This window comes from Mastacembelus armatus, chromosome 20, assembly GCF_900324485.2.
Source record: "Mastacembelus armatus chromosome 20, fMasArm1.2, whole genome shotgun sequence".
NCBI lineage: Eukaryota > Metazoa > Chordata > Actinopteri > Synbranchiformes > Mastacembelidae > Mastacembelus > Mastacembelus armatus.
In genome coordinates this window covers 18,565,960-18,587,126 of record NC_046652.1, presented here as the reverse complement: position 1 = coordinate 18,587,126, position 21,167 = coordinate 18,565,960, and the positions used below count along the sequence as shown (strand labels likewise).

At 43.2% G+C, this 21,167-nt stretch overlaps 2 protein-coding genes, 1 long non-coding RNA gene and 1 pseudogene across 3 annotated transcripts in view; 3 read left to right on the top strand and 1 right to left on the bottom strand.

The window, feature by feature from the left end:
- The window catches only part of LOC113121849 (uncharacterized), a 1,077,549-nt gene that overhangs the window by 753,076 nt on the left and 303,306 nt on the right, over positions 1 to 21,167 (bottom strand).
- Positions 1 to 21,167, top strand: part of LOC113121924 (uncharacterized) — a 308,641-nt gene that overhangs the window by 119,005 nt on the left and 168,469 nt on the right. The window lies entirely within an intron of this gene.
- LOC113121854 (uncharacterized) overlaps positions 1 to 21,167 on the top strand; it is a 957,344-nt pseudogene that overhangs the window by 798,059 nt on the left and 138,118 nt on the right.
- LOC113121867 (NACHT, LRR and PYD domains-containing protein 3-like) lies at positions 6,209 to 19,922 on the top strand. The gene is made up of 14 exons (XM_026292720.1): positions 6,209 to 6,263; positions 6,465 to 6,626; positions 8,447 to 8,551; positions 8,841 to 8,950; positions 9,076 to 10,383; positions 10,468 to 10,999; positions 13,082 to 13,255; positions 14,831 to 15,007; positions 16,544 to 16,717; positions 17,934 to 18,107; positions 18,548 to 18,721; positions 19,032 to 19,063; positions 19,180 to 19,260; positions 19,657 to 19,922. The coding sequence occupies exons 2-12, from the start codon at positions 6,496 to 6,498 to the stop codon at positions 19,039 to 19,041; spliced, it is 3,069 nt and encodes a 1,022-aa protein (XP_026148505.1). The 5' UTR covers positions 6,209 to 6,263; positions 6,465 to 6,495; the 3' UTR covers positions 19,042 to 19,063; positions 19,180 to 19,260; positions 19,657 to 19,922.

Genomic DNA, 21,167 nt, shown 5'->3' with positions numbered 1-21,167 from the left:
TCTGAATATCCTGTAATCTGAATATGTCTTTATGCGTCTTAATCTACAGAATGTATTTACCGTAGGAATCTGTTGAGGACAAAATGCCATTTAGTTCTCTGAGAGTGAACTTCTGCTAAATCACCTCCCTCCTCTTGGTCTTTTCTGATCCACTGTGTGATTCTGTCTCGTCTCCCTGCACGTGGACTCAGACTGGGAGTGAGGCTGAGGTTGTGTGTGTGAAAGTGGGACAAAATGGGATTTTCTGTTTGATTGCTGCCCCACTGCAGCTGGATTCAAAACATGTGATGTCTATGTAATATCAGTGGATCAGACCTGCCTGTCTCAGGCCTACATGTGTCTGTTGTGTGTCAGGTGAAGCAGAAAACAATATCAAATACAGCTGTGATCTGTGATTATTTCCTGTGGGAAGCTTCGGGCGTTTACGCTCGTGTCCCTCGGACCGGGCCGCCGTCACGGACGTGTCGGTCCAAAGGGTCGTCGATCGGCGCCGAGGTCCAGCTGGAGTCACGGAGACATGAAGGTGGACCAGAAGGTGTTTTTCAAAGCCCAAGGAACAGCACATTGTCCTCACTGTTCACTGTGAGTTTAGAAAAGAGCAGCCTGCCACGTCTTTATCGTTGTTGTTACTGGACAATATAGAGTCTGAGAAAGATCTTTGTTATGGACAGAAGCTGAAGAGACTGATGACAACAAGGAAATCATAGAAGCTACTTCCTCCTCCTCTAAAGTGTGAGACTAAAGTCCTTGTCACACTTTGAGCTTTGAGTTCTTCTAGTTCTTCTTAGTGAAACAATGAATGAAAAACACATAATGACATCAAACTAAAAACAAACTCAGTTTCAAAGATCCAGTGAATATTTTGGCAGGATGGACATTTGAATTCAGTTTATTTCCAAACAACAAACTATAATGACTCTAATTATTACTTCTAAATTAGTGATGATGATAAATATTAGTGATGAGAACAGATCCAGCCTAATTGGAGTTTGTGAATGTTTCATGTCACCTGTGTTTTATTGGGCTAAACTCTGTTTTAAGTCGTGTTTCCTCGTTAAGACTCAGGATTTGTTTTCCAAAGGCTGCTGGTTGTTAAGAAAAGCTTTATAGACTGATCCTCATGGTGGAATGAGGTTTTTAGGGAGGACCACTGGATGTTTGGGGTCAAATATCTGCCCATAAAACACGAGACTGGATATTATCAAATAAATGACATGAAGTCATGACCAGATTATGACTCCAATTATTATTAAAACCATCAGATTCATTAGTGTCGGTGCATTTATTCCTTTAGACACATTCATTTTATATGAATTTTTATATATTGAGGGTTTTTGCTCAGTAGTTTCCAGGTCATGTGAAATGTGCCAGTGAAAACCGACGCTGACGCCTGATTGGTCAGCAGCTCTCTCTCTCTCTCTGTCACACAGACACACAGGTAAACACAGGGGGCGGAGCCACAGGGATCAGGTGACCCAGGTACCTGAGAACAGGCGTTCAGACTCCATTTAGAGACGACAGAGCAGAAGGAGGAGACGTGGCTGAGGCAGGTGAGTGTTGATCCAACGTTGTTCTCTTCCTGTCACAGAGTCTGAGTGTTAGCACTTTGGTTCAGGTTAAGGCCAGAGTTAGACTGAGGTCAGGCTGAGGGACCAGGGAAGGTTTTACCAGGGACCTCACATCTGTGTGTGTTTAATGTGACTGGGACTGACCTGAACAGTCAGTGTTTCCCTCTCAGAAACTTCCCTCTAAACCACGTCCCAGAGATCAAAGGTCCATCAGGTTCCAAAGGTCTGGTACTTTACGATCTAAAGGCTTTTACCAGGCAGGTGGATTTAGAAAAACCTGATCAGATGAAGTGAACTCCTTTTAAAAACAGATGTAAAACCCTTTAATTTAAAGACACAAAAACAGATGTTTGTGTTTTTACTCTGATTCAGTTCTGTTCCAGTTTTTTGTGAGGACCAGTACTATGGCAGAGAGGACCTTAGGGTTGATCCTCACTTTGTCAGAGCCACTTGGGGTGTCAGCACTTTGTGTTAGGTTAGGGTAAGTGACAAGTGAAAGCTGCGAGTGAACAAAACATTTATGGGTGTGAGTTTTATGAGGGTCCTGACAGAAAGAGCTGAACAAACATATGAGCCTTCCCTCTAAACCACATCCCAGAGATCAAAGGTCCATCAGGTTCCAAAGGTCTGGTACTTTACGATCTAAAGGCTTTTACCAGGCAGGTGGATTTAGAAAAACCTGATCAGGTGAAGTGAACTCTGTTTAAAGAGCAGTGTAAAATGTTTGGTGGTCTAAATGCTGCTTTAAATAATTCTTCCCAGAAATAGAAATAGAAATGTCCTGATAGTGTTTTGTTATTCCAGCTCTCTAAAGCACAAGTGCAGCTGTTACTGTCCATAACAACATAAATGTCTCTCTGCTGAAACCTACATACGAAGACTTTAAAGAGTTTAGTTGAGGTGCAAACAGTTTGGCCTTTAGCGTCACAGTCCACAGGCTGTATCATCACTGTAGTCCAGGTTCCTGTTCAGGCTTTAAGGTCTTTAAATAGGATCATCGGAGACCGGCCGGATTCGGCTCTTTTCCGATCTCGTGTGTGACGTTGAATTTAGTTGGATCAGGGTTCGGCATCTTCCCAGCAGGGACAGAGACTGATGCTGTACAGTTTCCTCTGCACAAGTACAACAGTATTAGCAATAAAATCCAGCTGAAGTAGTAAAAGTAGTCACTAAGCAGAAAACCAACTAAAGTATCAGAGAAATATTGTGCAGTCCAAAGTCCAAGCTTTGTCTCTGTAATGTAGTTCTGTAGAAAGTAGCAGTGATTGGGAAAGTACTCAAGTCCAAATACCTCAAATACCTGACCAAGTGCTGTATTTAGTTTCAGCCACTAGATGGAGACACAAGATTGTGGTTTTATGTCGTTTTTCTTCTCTCTCAATTTATTTTGTGTCTTTTTGTGTCATTGTTCATCTGTTTCTTGTTGTTTTGCATCTTTTGTGGTTTTGACCTGAGCTCTGTGACTTTCAAACTAGTCTGATGTCCCTTCATCCAGAGACACACGCCCAAGGGCCCCTGAGCTCTCAGGCCCCTGGTTAATCCAGCCCTGATGATTAGACAGTTTCCAGCAGCAGCTCTATGGACTCTGGACTCCTCATACACACAGATCAACACATTTGAATGACATTCAATAAATAGACACTTTCTATGTGACATATTGTGAAGCTGGACTTTGGAGAATAATCCTCCTTTTAGCCAAACAAAGCAGTGTAGAGTGTGATCTCTAGTCCCAACTCTGTCTGTCACATATATGAGAACCTGTGCTTATGTCATTATATGCAACATTGGCCTGTGACAGATGCTGATTGTTTCTGCTGTGCTCTTTTTATCAGTTAGAAAGAAAACAACTGTGTTGTCAGTCTTTGACCATGTTTAAAGTGCATTCATTTATGCAAAGCTTGGCTTGATTGGTTCCACAGACTTTCTACATGTGGCCAATTATATTTGGACACTAGAGCCTTTTCTAACCAGTCAAATATGAAACATAACTGTGGTTTTTGTTCTACATGTTCTCTGTATAGAACGTTGGGATCCTGGTAGGAAATGGACAGAAGAAGCTGCATCAGTGTGTGTGTGTGTGTGTGTGTGTGTGTGTGTGCGTGCGTGCGTGCGTGTGTGTGCGCGTGCGTGTCCTCAGCCTAAACTGTTTCCTCATATTCTTCTCACCTGTTCACGCCTCCTGAATCACACAGGTGATTCCCAGTAAATGGAAAGGGGCGGGGCCACAGTGAGTAACCAATCAAAGCACAGAGGCTGCAGCTGTTTGATCAGAAAACATTGGAAGAGGACAGAGGAGACCTGGAGACCTGTGAGTACTGATCCAATTTTATGTTTCCTGTCAGACTTTATCAGAGTCATGTGGTTTCTCAGCCTGATAGAAAGTGATGTCAGTAACTCTGACACATCTGGATCTGGATTTAAAGGGGTGAGGGTGGTCTCTGGTCTGTCAGGGTCTTGTGATGTCAGTGATGTCAGTAACTCTGACACATCTGGATCTGGATTTAAAGGGGTGAGGGTGGTCTCTGGTCTGTCAGGGTCTTGTGATGTCAGTGATGTCAGTAACTCTGACACATCTGGATCTGGATTCAAAGGGGTGAGGGTGGTCTCTGGTCTGTCAGTGTCTTGTGATGTCAGTGATGTCAGTAACTCTGACACATCTGGATCTGGATTTAAAGGTTCTATCTGTTTAGTTTCTTTTCAGTCATTTTGTAGAGGTGAGAACTCTGACACAAAACATGTTGTTGTTGTTGTTTTTATGTAATAATCTAAAAATATTATGCCAGACCTTCTTGGGGGGTCTGGTTCTGGATGGTGGGCCCAAAAATCAGCCTTAAAGGTCCAGCACACCTACAGTAAAATATTCCAAACGACATGACTGCCTCATTGCCAAGTCATACAGCAATTTGAAATGACAGTTAACAAGTATGTGGCCTCACATCTGTGTGTGTCTGTGGCTGTTGGTTAATGTGTGTTTGGGTGGGACTGACCTGAACACACTGGTTTGCCCAGACTGTGTGTGTGTGTGTGTGTGTGTGTGTGTGTGTGTGTGTGTGTAGTTTGGTGTGTCTGGGTGTGACTGACATGAACAGACTTGTCCTCAGTTTGATTTTCTGTCTCTGTCTCTCAGAAACTTTCCCTCTAAACTCTGTGCCAGGGGTCCAAAGTCAGTCAGGATCCTACAGACCTGGTGCTTTAGGATCTAAAGGCTTTTGATAGGCAGGTAGGAAAAACGTCATGTTCCAGTCAGACCCACAGGCCTGCTAATTGTTAGGCATCATAATATTGTGAAGAAGAGAAATATTTCTTATGTCTTCATCCTCTTTGTCAGACCCTGGAGCCCTGTTTTGGTCTGTGGTTGCACTTGTTTCCCCAACTCTGTTTGTGTTTGGGTCTAATAGTCTTATTGTTTCCTGGATGTGAGAGTTTTCCAGACTCTGCCTGATCATTTTACAGCGGAAATGATGAGTCTCATGTGTCGAAGGTGGAGATATTTTGGGTGCAGTTTACCAGAGGGATCATGACTCAGAAAGTGAAACCCAGAAAACTGATCCTGATGCCGTCAGTCCCACATCCACTATCAGACTTTAGTTCTGCTTCAGTCTACAAAACAGCCACAAAACACCAGTTTCTACCAAATCTTTTCCTCTGGTCAAGACATAGATTTGCACTTGGCACTTTAACATCAGCTCTTTAAAACCACCTTAGGGAGGATGAAAGACAAGTTAAAGGATGTTGGAGAAATACTGAACAAATAGACTCAGAGAACGACCTTCAGAGGTTCAGTCAGTTTTACTTGTACAAGCAGTAACTGTCACAGAGCTCACTAAGTCCAGAGGGAGGAGTCACTGGCTCGGCACAGCCAGGCATGTTATAGCTTGTAGCTTAGTACGACCAAAGTTGTGGATGAAGAAAGAAAAAACAAATTGTGTTTTTCAATCGTCGTCTTGTTTAATGAGCTTCGATCCATAAATGTTGTGTAAATATATTTAGGCCCCATGTTGGTACAGGGAAGCCTCCTAATGCATGTGTTTGTATGAAGGCAGGAGGTGAGTCCACAATGAAAACCATCAGAACTGAATTTACAGCCACAAATGTCTGGATGGACCAGGAGACCTGGTTCCAGTCCCAATGTGGATTTAACTCCCCAAACACTTCAGACTTGGTGGACTGGAACACTAATATTTGTGTAGGATGATATTTCAGATGCAGGTCCAGTTCTCTGAGGGATGATTACAAAGAATCCATCATCTTTGGTTCTTCCTGATCTGGAAATTGGCTGCCATAAGACCAGTTTCTGTCTCGTAGAAACCAGGAAGGAATGAAAACTGTGGAATTCCAGCAAACAGTGAAGGATAAAGATGTTATGCTAAGGGAAGCTGACTGTCAGGTGGAGCTGCCTGTGTTTGTTTCCATCTACAAACTGGATCTTTATGAAATGGGACTGAAATGTGTTGGTCTGTGCTTATGGGGGTGGAGAATCCAGAAAAGGTGGTGCTAGAAATAACAGGACACTTCACTTTATCTTCAGACGAGCTGTGAGTGACTCTGAGAACTTCCCGTGATGTTGTTGACTTCCTGTTTGTGTTGCAGAGCGTCCACTCACTGCCACATGTGAAGAAGAGCAAAGTGTGAAGTCAGACTCCATTTTAAAGTCCACAGAGAAGAAGGAGGAGGAAACAGGAAGTGGGAAGCAGGGTGAGTGTTAATATGACACCTGCACATATTGATCCATGTCATTGATGAATGTTGGGATTGAGTCTGGTTTAGACTTGTGTTTCCTGACGTCACAGTCTCACTGTGTCACTGGGATGGTTCCATCAAACTAATGTCCAATCAATAAGAAGCTGCTGCCGTTACAGGGGGACAGCTGACTGGGTTTGTTCCTCTGGTCTCCAGGGTCCCTGGTTTCCCTCTCAGACCACAGAAGATGAGTCTTTGTGGGGGGGAGGAGGAGGAAAGACCAGGGTCTCCAGGATCCAGCTGTTTGTCCATGAAGAAAGACCGGTCCAAAGAGAATCCTCCAGACTTCAGTCCTGAGCCTGGACCCTCAAACCCAAAGTAAGAGCCTGCTGTATACTGTACTAGGTGTGGACTACTGAGTGGTGCTGGTCATGAACACCTGGAAGAGTCTAGGACTTTAAAGGGTCTGATTCCGTGTCCCCCCATGAAGCACTGACAGCAGATGAACGACCATTTCCAACCAGATATCTGTAGTTTGAAACAAAGATCAAGTTTCTAGTAAATAGAAGAAAACCATGGAGAATAATGACACAGGTTCTTGTTGTCCAAAAGTGAACATGTTTTTTAATATTTGTCTTTTTGAACAGAGTCAACATCCAACTGGTTTGAAATGTTGTTTTCCATCAGACATGTTGGATCAGTTGGAATAGTTTGTTGAAAAAAAAAGGTGGAAATAATGAATAAAGTCAATGTGCAAACCAAAGAAAGCCCCCACAGACCCTGAAGAAGAAGGATTCAGAAGTGAGGACAGCAGAAGAAGAGAGGAGGAGGGTTTGGAACATTCATGGCCAGGAGAAAACACTGGGAGCCAGTTTCTCTAAGACTGTGGGACTGGAGGAAGCACAGCCACAGCATCAAACACTGACCAGTGTTAAGGGGCTGTAGTTGGTGCACACAGCCAGTCAACCCCCCCTAAGCCCAGTGGGAACCTCAATATGTTGAAACACACAAGTAAAGGCCAGAGCTTCCTGTGATGGTGATTCATTCAAATGACACCAAATGAACTTGTTCCAAAGCAGCAAAGAGTTTTATCAGGTCAGTTCAGAGACCAATGTTCATCAGGCCAAAAAGAAAAAGTTTGCATCCCCTGACTTTGAAATAGCAAAAAGACTCCAACACAGATTTTCTTCTCACTTTAATATGGGAACATCTGGACCAGCTGAATGTGCATTGATGACAAATCTGGGTTTCTGTCCTTTCAAAGTAAGAGCATGGTTTGCACTTTACATTTCACTTGAAAGACTGAAACAGCAGCTGGAATAAGGGTCAAAACAGGACTTTGATCCATTCAGCATCAGGACCACAATCATCTTTATTGTCTCATACAAGTTGAAATGAAAGTTAGTTTGAAACAGACAGAGTTCCCAAACCACTGGGATCTTCTGTCAGACCCTTCCTGCAGTCTGAGCTGTTTTTAAGGCTCATCAAAGACAGTAAGATCAGGGATCCCTTGTTCATGTGCAGCACAGAGAAACCCCCCCACCCTCTGGTTGGTCCCAGCAGTCAGCCTGCTGTGTATGATGGCTTAACTCCTGAACTGTCCCCCTTTGAGGGGGGAGAGTCTGAAAGAGCCTTAAAGCCAAACTGATGATCTGTGGAATAAATGAACCATTGAATCCATCTAACAAAATAGTTTCCAACACTTTGAATAGTGTCCCACTCAGAAAATGGGCCCCTGATGTTCTATGGGACCTTATCTTTAATCAGTGGCACTAACAGGACAGATAACAGAGTCTGGTCAGAACCATGAGACATACAAGCAGGAAAACAAATAGTGGACTAGAGGACTGAAGAGGTCTCTGATCCACTGGCTTTGTTTTCAGACAGCTGATCTCAGAGCAGCTCATATGACATTATAGTCTGGGAGTCATTACTCTCAGTATCATCCACCATATATGGATCACTGGGAACACAGTTAGACTGGGAGCTGGAATTTTTACACCACAGCTCTGCTATAGGATCTGGTCCAGAGACTCCACCCACTGTGTAAGGGATCAGGACTTTACCATTTTATGGGCCCTGACTTCTTTACTGAAGTCCAGTATGAGTCATGATCAGATCCTGATCACAGGCCGTGTTACATTTGACATCTGCCCTTACAGGTATTGATACATGTCAAATATTTGTCCTTTCTGCAGACAGAGACCAGATTCTCCAAGATCCAGCTGTCTGTCTATGAAGAGTGACCGGTCCAAAGATCTTCCTCATAACTTCAGTCCTGAACCTGGACCCTCAGACCCACAGTAAGAGCCTGTTTCTACACTAAACTAAAGATGGTTCAGTTCTTAGAAAGATTTGAAGGAACCAGGTAGATACCAGGGACCAGAGTCCTAAAACTCTGTGTTCACACAAAGGAAGGAATCTGCAAACACACTGGGTTTCTAAAGCAGTGAGTGTAGACCCCCAGTCCAGAGTCCTCCTACAGCTGGAGGTTCTCCAGGCAACTGCATGTGTCCAACTACAGACCTGGATGGTCCAGAAAACACAAATGACAACCTGTGACCTTTGACCTCTACACAAATGTCTTCACAGGAGAATAACGCGAGAATTTCTGAGGAGGAGCTCCGGTACTGTCAGAACAGCACATTCCAAAATAAGAATGTGCATCTCTTGGGTGATGTCCTCGTCTCTGAAAACAGGAGGTCTCGTTTCATCCTGTGGTTGTTCTCTCACACAGCATCGACATTTAAGATGATTAGAAATGTCACGAAAACCTTTTCTGTCCTCAGATTCTTTCTCTAGTCTCACAGTGTTTCTTGTCTTCCAGTGGACTCTGGTCTGCAGGAGGTTTTAGATCAGCATAAGACCAGTCTGAGGACGAGATGTGAACGTGAGACTGAAGGACCTGATCCAACAGGAAGTGGAACCCTCCTCAACAGGATCTACACTGATCTCTACATCACAGAGGGACTGAGTGAAGAGGTTAATACCCAACATGAGGTCAGGCAGCTGGAGACCACTTCCAAGATGGAGACCCTCCATGACACTCCAATCAAGTGCCATGAGATCTTTAAAGCCTCCCCTGACCAGCAGAGACCCATCAGAGTGGTTCTGACCAACGGCGTCGCTGGTGTTGGAAAAACCTTCTCGGTGCAGAAGTTCAGTCTGGACTGGGCGGAGGGCTCAGAAAACCAAGACGTCAGTCTGCTGGTCCTGCTTTCGTTCAGGGAGCTGAACCTGATCAAAGATGAGCAGATCAGTCTTCTCAGGCTGCTCCATGTTTTCCATCCAACATTACAGAAGGTCACAGCAGAGCAGCTGGCTGTCTGTAAAGTTCTGTTCATCTTTGACGGCCTGGATGAAAGCAGACTTTCACTGGATTTCAACAACAGGAAGGTGGTGTCTGATGTCACACAGGAGGCCTCGGTCAACGAGCTGCTGACAAACCTCATCCAGGGGAATCTGCTTCCCTCGGCTCTGGTCTGGATAACTTCCCGACCCGCTGCGGCCAATCGGATCCCTCCTACGTGTGTGGACAGGCTGACAGAAGTCCGAGGCTTCACTGACGCCCAGAAGGACGAGTACTTCAGGAGGAGGTCCAGGGATGAAGAGCTGTCCAGCAGAATCATCTCACACATCAAGGCATCCAGGAGCCTCCACATCATGTGTCAAATCCCAGTCTTCTGCTGGGTCACTGCTACAGTTCTGGAGCATATGTTGACCACAGAGCGGAGAGGAGAGCTGCCCAAGACACTGACTGACCTGTACTCACACTTCCTGCTGGTTCAGACAAACAGGAAGAAGCACAAGTACCATGAGGGGCATGAGATGAGTCCACAGCAGCTGATGGAGGCTGACGGGGAAGTTCTTCTGAAGCTGGGGAGGCTGGCATTTGAACATCTGGAGGAAGGAAACATCATGTTCTACCAAGAAGACCTGGAGCAGTGTTGTCTGGATGTCCCAGAGGCCTCGGTGTACTCAGGAGTCTGTACAGAGATCTTCAAAAGAGAGAGTGTGATCTTCCAGAAATCAATCTACTGCTTTGTTCATCTGAGTGTTCAGGAGTTTCTGGCTGCAGTCTACATGGTCCACTGTTACTCCAACAGGAAGACAAAGGTACTGGAGAAGTTCTTGGGCAGAAAGAAGTCCTCAGAAAGAAAGAAGTATTTCCATATGAGAGAATTATTTCATCATAATGATATCTACGACGACTATGAAGACGATGATGATGATGATAATTACAGGAATCGTGATGATGATGGTGTCCTGAACAGTGATTATTACCTATCTCTGGATGACTTCCTGTTGGGAGCCATGGAGAAATCCCTGGAAAGTAAAACTGGCCACCTGGACCTGTTTGTCCGCTTCCTTCATGGCCTCTGTCTGGAGTCCAACCAGAGAGTCTTAGGAGGTCTGCTGGGTCAGACAGAGACCAGTCCAGAAGTCATCCAGAGAGCCATCAACAACCTGAAGAAGATGAACCGAGATGATATCTCTCCTGACAGAAGCATCAACATCTTCCACTGTCTGATGGAGCTGAACGACCACTCAGTCCATCAGGAGATCCAAGAGTTCCTGAAGTCAGGGAACAGATCAGAGAAGGAACTCTCTGAGATCCAGTGCTCAGCTCTGGCCTACATGCTGCAGATGTCAGAGGAGGTTCTGGATGAGTTGGACCTGAACCAGTACAACACATCAGTCCATGGACGACTGAGACTGATTCCAGCTGTGAGGAACTGCAGAAAGGCTAAGTAAGTCCAGATGTGCTCAAGTGAAAAAAATCTATTTTTGTATATTTTCTAAAAGTATATTGAGTATACTTTTGAAATACTTTGAAATACTTGAAGTTGTGTTAAAATGAAACCAGTGAAGTTGCTGGAAGCTGCACTATAAATCTGCTTTAGTACATGAAAAACCTATTTTTCACGTATTATTGGGTACTTTTGCTGCCCAAAATACTACACTACTGTTAAAATATACATGAAACATTTGAAGTTGACTTGTTGCAAATGTCCAAAATCTATAGTGACATTAAACTGACAGTGTATTACTAATAGACTTTGAGCCAAAGTAAATGTACTTGAAATATACTCTGAACTCATTTGAACTATGTATGAAATACAATAGAATGAGGTTTGAAATGTGAAAAAAGTATGCAAAGTATATTTTTCAAAGTATTTGAGTATTTGTTGTGAAAATGAGCCACTGACTTTGGGTTAAATTGCAACCAAGTTGAACATATTGCATTAAAAGACACAATGATATTGGATTGATATTCCTAGTAAATATAAGTCCACTATAAGCATCATTGTGTGTTTAATAAATACACCAACAATGCCCTCTGAATGGATTCTCCAAACACTGAGTCTGAAATGTAGATACTTTACTTAGATTCCAATCCAGTGATGTTGGACTAAAAGCACTACTTCCTGTTAGCATGTTCTCAAATGCTCTTACTTTGAAAAGCCCAGTGCATTTTGAAGACGTTCTAAAAGGATTGAAAATAATCTGAACTCCTACACAAAGTCCAAAACCCGTCAGTCCAACAAATATTGATTTGAACTCTAACACTATTAAATCCAGCCATTTAAGGGCTTTGGAACAAAACAAGTCATTCAAGGTAACAACAATAACAATAAACAGGAACAACAGTTTGTGTTTTCTATTAGTGAGGTCAAAGTATTATTTGGCTGCACCACTATGGGACTAACATGGATTTTAGTGATCTTCAGGATTCTGCATAGTTCTCCGAAGAATTCTGTCCAAACATCCAAAATACATGAAGTAAACATGTAGTATGAAAGAGTATTTTGAAGTGAAACTTTGTCCGCAGGAATTAGACCACTTCCAAGAGTCCACTTTCCCACAGCCAGGAACACATACATTGTGTACTTTAAATAAGTCTACTGAAATAGAGCTCAAGTTAAATGGAGGCATAGTATTATATTTGGAAGAGAATGAGACAATTTGAAGTAAAAACACAAACCATGAACAGACTTGTGGAAAATATCACTAAATATACTTCAAAATCTGTTGAAAGTAAAGTGCACTTTGAAGAAATCTGCTAAATGACTAATGAAGTAATGAGATCATTTCAATATACTTTGCAAACATTGACTTTGAATCTGCTTTTTTTGTCTCAGTACCTCTTTGACTAATCTTGTACTTTGGAGACTCACCAAAAATGTACTTTTACTACATTTCAACACAAGCACAAATACACTTGGTAAAATGTGTGAACACACTTTATCTGCTAAAAGTAGAATTGAAGTCTGAAACAATAGATTGATTTTTCACTTGGGTGATCATCACCATAATGTTCCTTTTGTTTATTGTGAGAATGACAGCAGCTGGATTTTGTCCCAGATGTTCTTGAGCTGTTCCAAATGGTGTCAGTCCAAAAGCTGCAGATGTTCCTGTTGTTTTTTTCTCTCTGTCCAGTGAATGAACACAGTTCTTCTTTTTCTTTCCAATGGTTTTTCCATGGGACACATTTTTCTTCTGTTTCTCTTCACACACTGATGTTTTTCTGCCACATGTGGACAAATGTCCAACATTGGAATAAACAGGGACAGGCCTGTTGTGGAAGTTCCAAAGGAACTGAGTTTTCTCTGCTTCCTGTCCAAGATGAAAGCAGAACAAAGATGAAGCGTGTGCAGTGTGACAGAGAGTGAGAAGAATTCTTATTTCATGTCCAACCCACTGAGAGAAGATCAGCTGAACCACTGATGTGAAGACACAACAGGACATGTCCCTGTTTGACATCAAGTGATTCAACTCAATATATTGTCTCTGTCATAATAACAGCTTTTCTAATATATGTGTCCTCACAGACTTTCTAACTGTGGACTCTCAGAGACTCACTGTGAAGTCGTGGCCTCAGCTCTGAAGTCCAACCCCTCCCATCTGACGGAACTGGACCTGAGCTACAACAACCTGCAGGATCCAGCAGTGCAGCAGCTGTGTGGTGGACTGCAGAGTCCACACTGTAGACTGGAGACTCTGAGGTCAGTTGACTGACTGTTCCTATTGTAGATCTTAGATGTTGAATCCACAACTAAAGCTCCTGTGAATGTTGGTTGTTCCATCCAGTGTTTTCATTGTTCTTCTATTCTCAGCAGACTAAGAATGATTCCTTCAGTTTCACTTCATTTCACTGAGCTGTCTTCAATAATGTGTGTTCACTCATATTGAATAGTCATATTAATAATGATGTGTTTCTTTCTATAGAAGCTTTGAAGAACAGAGTGTCCCAAAAATGTCATCTGTCAGGAAGTTGTTCTGAATCCTTTGTGTTTCTAAACAAACTGTGGAAACAGTCCAAAGCTGAAACTGTTTCAACTGAAACTGTCCAGTGTTTGTCCAAGTTTGGATCCCAACAATATGTCAATATTGGACCAGACTAATATCTGACCTGATCCTCCTGAGAGCCAGAAGGAAAAAGGTTGGAATATTTCCATTTTGGAATAGAAGTGAAGACTTTGGGCCGTGAGAAACAAAGTCCTCTTTCTTTTTGGGGAAGAACACGTCCCTGTAGTGGACATTGGGTCTTGCTTTGTCCCAAAAACCACACAATAAGCATCAGTTTGCTGATGATAATGTTGGATTTTCTCTGCATTTCTATCTGATTTTTCTCACTTGATGAAACTCAGAGAAAACATATGACACAGTCAGTTGTCAACAATCTATGAATGGGATTCCAAAGCTTGTGTTTAGTGGCCAATGACACAGTGGGGATCAGTCCCAACACAAGGACATGATCTGGTCTGTGCATTGGGGCTGGGCCATTAGAAAGCAGTTGTCAGCCGGTTGTCGTTGCCAAGGCCTCAAATCCTGATGCTGTGTGAAGAAGCTTTGAGTAGTTTTTGTTCCTGAACTGAAGCCAGCAGCTTTTGGTCCTGACACTGTCCACCCAGTTTGTTCCCTGATCCAAATCTCATTGTGAAGAACAAATCCACAGTGTCTCTATAAAGTTGATCCCATAGAAATGAAAGCACATGTGGAGCACAGAGACACACAGATGAAATCATGTGTCCAGGTGGTTGAGCTGTGTTTAGTGTCTGAGCTGCTGCTGCTGCTGCTGCTGCTTTACCTTTGTGCTGTGCTGAGGCTGCAGCCAATAAAGCCAGAGAAGAAGATGCAGAGAGGGAAGAGACAGGAGACAGGAGAGCCTGGGGGAGCTTCCTTGGCTCAGATAGAATAAGGAGGAACAATTCAATGCATTGTTTTGCTGCACTTTGGAACTGGGTCAACAAACTTTAAGCAGGAAACTTTAAAGCTGCACAGTGACAGTATGAGCCATCAACTAGATTGATTCTGCTGTTGGCTGGAAAGCAGCTTCTCTTCCCATGTGCTGACAATAATATCATGATATAGTCAGACTATTATTACTATTATTCTGACTGTTCTCATATTATTCTTCTCATTATTATCATTCTACATTTCCCTTCAGGGATTAATCAAGTTGATCTCATCTCATTATTCTAATGAAAAGAAGAAGAATTGTCATCATCATCATCACCATCCTCATTGTCATCAACATCAGTGTCACATTGGATCTCCTTCTTTGCTTCTTTATTCAGGTTGATCAGCTGCAGGTTGTCAGAGACCAGCTGTGGTTATCTGGTCTCAGCTCTGAAGTCCAACCCCTCCCATCTGAGACACCTGGACCTGAGCTGGAATGAGAATCTAATGGATCCAGGAGTGCAGCAGCTGTGTGGTGGACTGCAGAGTCCAGACTGTAGACTGGAGACTCTGGGGTCAGTTCACTGACTGTTTGTTCCTATTGTAGATCTTTAGTGTTGAATTATTGTTTGAACTCAGTGTTTGCACAGACATAACTTCTATTGAAGTTGATTTTCTTTTCCTGTCTTTGGATTTTTCTGAGGCTAAATTCAGTCTTTAGTCCCAAATGACTGAGTCTCACAGAAAGTTGGTCTCATTGTGTCTAAAGAGTCACATGTGTCAGCAGAAAATCCTCTGAACTAATATTTGTTGGAAATGGATCCAGTTTCTTTGATGCAGTAGAAATATTTCTTTGATCATTGATATTGATGGTTGAGAACACACACAGACAGGTGTGTTTCCATCACTTCAGAGGACATTCCATTGACTTCCATTGATTTCCTGGAGACAAAGCCAAACCAGAAGCACTACTTGGTGAACCCTAAGCACAAGCTTAACCTCAACTTCCAGACAGCTTCTTCCACACAGAAATCCAAACAGGTCCTGGACTAGATTGTTGGCCCTTTTTCAGATGTTGCCATTGGATTTGGAGCAGGTGGTTGACCTTGGACTCACCTGTTGGGAGTCCCAGTTAGTGCAGCCTAATAATCCCTCATTCAGTCAGTTGAAATGGACAAAGTCCTGTGAGGACCCTCTGGTCCCAACATGTAAGAAACAGTAGATCAGTTGACAGACAAAGCATTACCTTGATCCATGTTGCTATTGGACCTTGATCTGTTGTCCAGTGGCCTCGGGCTCCACAGAACCCGACTCTATGGAAACTTTAGTGCCAAAGAGGAACAGTGTGTCAGTTGTGTGGAAATATTTTGGCTTTAAAGAAAGAAGATGCTGCGTGGCGTCAAAACCTGCCTTGCTACTGTTGCTGCCTCATGGGCCAAGACTAGCAAGGCTAAAAGGCCGAGCACCACTGTGTCAAATGAACCAATCCCACCCAACATGACCAGATGTTGGAAAGTTTAACTCCATATGAATCGAATTGAAAACATCACATGGAAATTCCTGTTTCTCACAATGACTTTGAATTAAAGTCAGAGATTTTTCATCTTTCTGCACTTTCTTCTTCATGTTAATGTGACATCAATTCACACCTCAGCTAATTTCATCATGAAAAGTGAAAGTGACTTAACTGGCCAAGTATGGTGACGCATACTCAGAATTTGTGCTCTGCATTTAACCCAATCCCAAGTGCACACACACACTGTACACAAACACCCGGGGCATTGGGCAGCCAGTGCTGCGGCGCCCGGGGAGCAGTTGGAGGGTCCGGTGCCTTGCTCAAGGGTCTCATCTCAGTCGTGGTATTGAAGGTGGACAAGGCGCTGGCTGTTCACTTCGTGCCACCGACCTGAGACTCAAACCTGCAATTTTCAGGTTACAAGCCCGACTCCCAATCCATAAGGCCACGACTGCCCCCACAGCCCCCCATAACAGCCTGGATGGACCAGTTTCTATTGACACTTGTGTTGTATTTATAATATAGTGTTGTTCTATTCATTGTTCATGTTTGTTCAATAAGAAAACAGGAAGTTTGTCTTTCCTTCTTTATTCAGGTTGAGGTTCTGCAGTTTGTCAGAGACCAGCTGTGGTTATCTGGTCTCAGCTCTGAAGTCCAACCCCTCCCATCTGAAACACCTGGACCTGGGTGACAACGATCTGCAGGATCCAGGAGTGCAGCAGCTGTGTGGTGGACTGCAGAGTCCAGACTGCAGACTGGAGACTCTGAGGTCAGTTCACTGACTGTTTGTTCCTATTGTAGATCTTTAGTGTTGAATTATTGTTTGAACTCAGTGTTTGCACAGACATAACTTCTATTGAAGTTGATTTTCTTTTCCTGTCTTTGGATTTTTCTGAGGCTAAATTCAGTCTTTAGTCCCAAATGACTGAGTCTCACAGAAAGTTGGTCTCATTGTGTCTAAAGAGTCACATGTGTCAGCAGAAAATCCTCTGAACTAATATTTGTTGGAAATGGATCCAGTTTCTTTGATGCAGTAGAAATATTTATTTGATCATTGATATTGATGGTTGAGAACACACACAGACAGGTGTGTTTCCATCACTTCAGAGGACATTCCATTGACTTCCATTGATTTCCTGGAGACAAAGCCAAACCAGAAGCACTACTTGGTGAACCCTAAGCACAAGCTGAACCTCAACTTCCAGACAGCTTCTTCCACACAGAAATCCAAACAGGTCCTGGACTAGATTATTGGCCCCTTTTTAGATGTTGCCATTGGATTTGGAGCAGGTGGTTCACCTTGGACTCACCTGTTGGGAGTCCCAGTTAGTGCAGCCTAATAATCCCTCATTCAGTCAGTTGAAATGGACACAGTCCTGTGAGGACCCTCTGGTCCCAACATGTAAGAAACAGTAGATTAGTTGACAGACAAAGCATTACCTTGATCCATGTTGCTATTGGACCTTGATCTGTTGTCCAGTGGCCTCGGGCTCCACAGAACCCGACTCTATGGAAACTTTAGTGCCAAAGAGGAACAGTGTGTCAGTTGTGTGGAAATATTTTGGCTTTATAGAAAGAAGATGCTGCATGGCGTCAAAACCTGCCTTGCTACTGTTGCTGCCTCATGGGCCAAGACTAGCAAGGCTAAAAGGCCGAGCACCACTGTGTCAAATGAACCAATCCCACCCAACATGACCAGATGTTGGAAAGTTTAACTCCATATGAATCGAATTGAAAACATCACATGGAAATTCCTGTTTCTCACAATGACTTTGAATTAAAGTCAGAGATTTTTCATCTTTCTGCACTTTCTTCTTCATGTTAATGTGACATCAATTCACACCTCAGCTAATTTCATCATAACAGCCTGGATGGACCAGTTTCTATTGACACTTGTGTTGTATTTATAATATTGTGTTGTTCTATTCATTGTTCATGTTTGTTCAATAAGAAAACAGGAAGTTGGTCTTTGCTTCTTTATTCAGTTTGGAGAACTGCAGTTTGTCAGAGACCAGCTGTGGTTATCTGGCCTCAGCTCTGAAGTCCAACCCCTCCCATCTACGTCACCTGGACCTGAGTCAAAACAACCTGCAGGATCCAGGAGTGCAGCAGCTGTGTGGTGGACTGCAGAGTCCAGACTGTAGACTGGAGACTCTGAGGTCAGACCCCATGTTTAGGTTGTGTGCTGAGATGAATGTGATGTGAAAGTTGTGCTGACACTAAACTGCAGACATGAGGCTGATATTAGACTGATCCACACTGAGGATCTTCATGGGAAAGGCTGTTTTCCCTCTCAGAGAAATGTGGCTGCACAACATGAGTTTGTATAGATGGAGCCACAGGTGGAGCTGGCAGAGTTTCAGAGCTGAAGTCACTCCGAAACAGCAGCATGTTGGCATTCATATTAATGACAGCTCTTTGTCCCTTTTTGGATGGGACTGCTTTGAACCTGCATCCTGTTGGCTTCAGCTGTTTGGAGTTTCCACTTTCTAAACTTCTACTTTCTAAACCTTCTTCAGCTCTGAACACATTCTGAAACATTCAACACTTTCAAGAGGAACTTTGGTTTCTAACGTCACATCTTTGGTTCTATTTTTAGGTTGAGGTTCTGCAGGTTGTCAGAGACCAGCTGTGGTTATCTGGCCTCAGCTCTGAAGTCCAACCCCTCCCATCTGAGACACCTGGACCTCAGTCGGAACAACCTGAAGGATCCAGATGTGCAGCAGCTGTGTGGTCTTGTCCAGAGTCCAGACTGTAGCCTGCAGACTCTGAGGTCAGTAGAGGGCTGGAGTCAGTCCATGGTGCTTTCAGCAGGACTGGACTAAACCCAGTCAGTATCAAAGCAAAGATCCAGGATTTCCTGTAAAGCTCCAACCTTCTCAGTGAAGCTGTGAGAGGAGAACAGGGACAGGCTTCAGGATTGGACAGAAAGACGGAGAGAGAGACAACAGTCAGCCAATCAGATCAGCCAGAAGCTTGTTGTGATCATGTGTTTGAGTTGATGTGAAGACGACTGTTGCTGATGAAGTGAGTCTCTGTGACCTCTGGTTTCTGACCTCGGCTCTCTCTGCTTCTCACTGCAGGTGGAAGTGATGGTTTTCATAAAGCTGGACCTGGACCTGAGTCTGGACCTGGATCTACATCGAAACCTGGACTTTGGTCTCCTCCAGTTGTTGCTCACTTGTATTAACTGTATCAGCTGGTTATTGGTTATTAACCAGTTTTTTCTACAGGACAAAAACAGAGAAACAGTCAGCAAAAGTCTTCAAAGTGCATTTGTTGTCATGAAGGAAGTACCAAGTGTGAAACCAGGTTGGTTATAGGTTTCTATCTGTCCAGGTCTTAAAGCAGCATTCAAAATGAATGACAGGCTGACATGTGAGGAGGATGAGGGGGAACAGAAGGAAAAGGCCCAGTCTCAGGGGCTCCCTGATCCCTTTGATCTAAAACAGGCTTAGATCAGACCCCTGGGCTTCTTCAGCTGGTTTTTCAAATCCTGTTTAATTCTGCTCCTCATTGTCCAGTTTAATGTAAAGCCACTTTGTTTGAATCCAGCACAGTCCAATACTCCTGAAGGTTTTTATAGGACGTTACTGTCATTGATCAGTTTCTTCAGCTCACACTATAAATGTGGCTCAGTCATTCTATGTTTTCTACTTGATTTTTTCAGCTTCAGCAAATAACCTACTTTCTATCTGCTGTGCACAGAGGACTGAACCTGGAGTTTCTGATCAACACACCTTTGGTTACTGCATCACATCTTCATCCTTCTCTTCTTCTACCTCTCACCCACTTCTTCTTCTTCTTCTTCTTCGGTGGTGGTGGTGGTGAGGCCTTTCTCTGAGCTGCTGGAGGAAAAACTGGCAGAAAACCCGGATTAGCTCATTTTCCTGTAACTGTTTTATTCTGAAAGTGTTTTCTCTTTGGAAATAAACACTTTTTCAGTGAGGCTTTTATTTTGAAATGACATTCTGGATTTTTGTTTATCATGTTTTTGTTTTTTCATTCATTCTTGGGAGGGTTCACGTGTCTACTCTTGTGTTGTACATATACCTGGGTCCTTTCATCTTTGGTTCAAGGCCCTTTTAAAGTCTTTGTAAATAAACAGACGTAGATTCCTTGAAAGTACTTGGATTTATTTTGTGCAAGAAGTTTTCTGTAAAAAAATATTTTTCCAGCCCTTCATGGCCATACATTACAATACACACATACTAACTTGGTTGATCCACGTTAGTTACGTATATTAAACTACTACAATGGTCCCTGAACTTTTCAGACTCACCGTGAAGCAGGCAAAAATAGGCTCAAACCGCTGAAACGTGATGCCTGGAAATCGCACGTTTCCGGATATTTGGCTCAGCAAAGAAGATTAGAAAGAAAGTCTGGCCAGAGATCCAAAGGACCATCACTTGTCCAGGTCCAGAGCCTGTTGTAAACCAGTCAAAGTGGAGGGAGAAGCAGCTGGATCTACACAGAAGACGGCACTTGGGGAATCGGAAGCAGGTCGGTCCATAGAAATGTTGATTGAATGTTGGCTGCCAGCTGTTTTTAGCTCTTATTGAAATGTGAGTCCTGAAGGCTGTTGAGTTGATGTGGAGACATTTGCACCAGCTCTGCAATCGACACTCCAGTCACATCACGTTCATTTATATGGCGTCTTATACAACACATTGATTTAAAGAAGCGGTTCTCAAAGTGCGGTACGGGTCCCAGTAGTGGTACTCAGGCTCCCTCTAGTGGTACACAGAGGAATCACTAAATTAAATATCAGTTCCTGTTAAAACAACACATTGTCATTGAATCTTTGAGTATTTTTGTCCATTGAAGTACAGGACAGTTGTTATTGAACTTTTAGGTCCAAGTCATTTTAATGGAATCATTCTTTCCCTTTTTTATTCAGCTGTGTGTAAGCACAGTGCAGTTCTAATGTTCAAACTGTGGATTTCCAATGTTAAAGTGTCTGACAACAAGAAATCTTCTTCTTAGGGAGAAAACTGCCTGGTTTTTTAACTGTGCAGAGTTGTAGCTGAATAGTTAGGCCCACTACGCTACTGGATTTTAATGTTGGTCATTATGGTGGAACTTGGTCTAAAAAGTTGGAAAACCACTGATTTAAAGCATCTTAACAGTATGAAACCTGAAAAAAAGTGTCAGTGACACTTTGAGTTGGAATTCCAGCTTTAAGCAGCTCTCCAGTGTGGAGCTAGCTAATGAGAAAA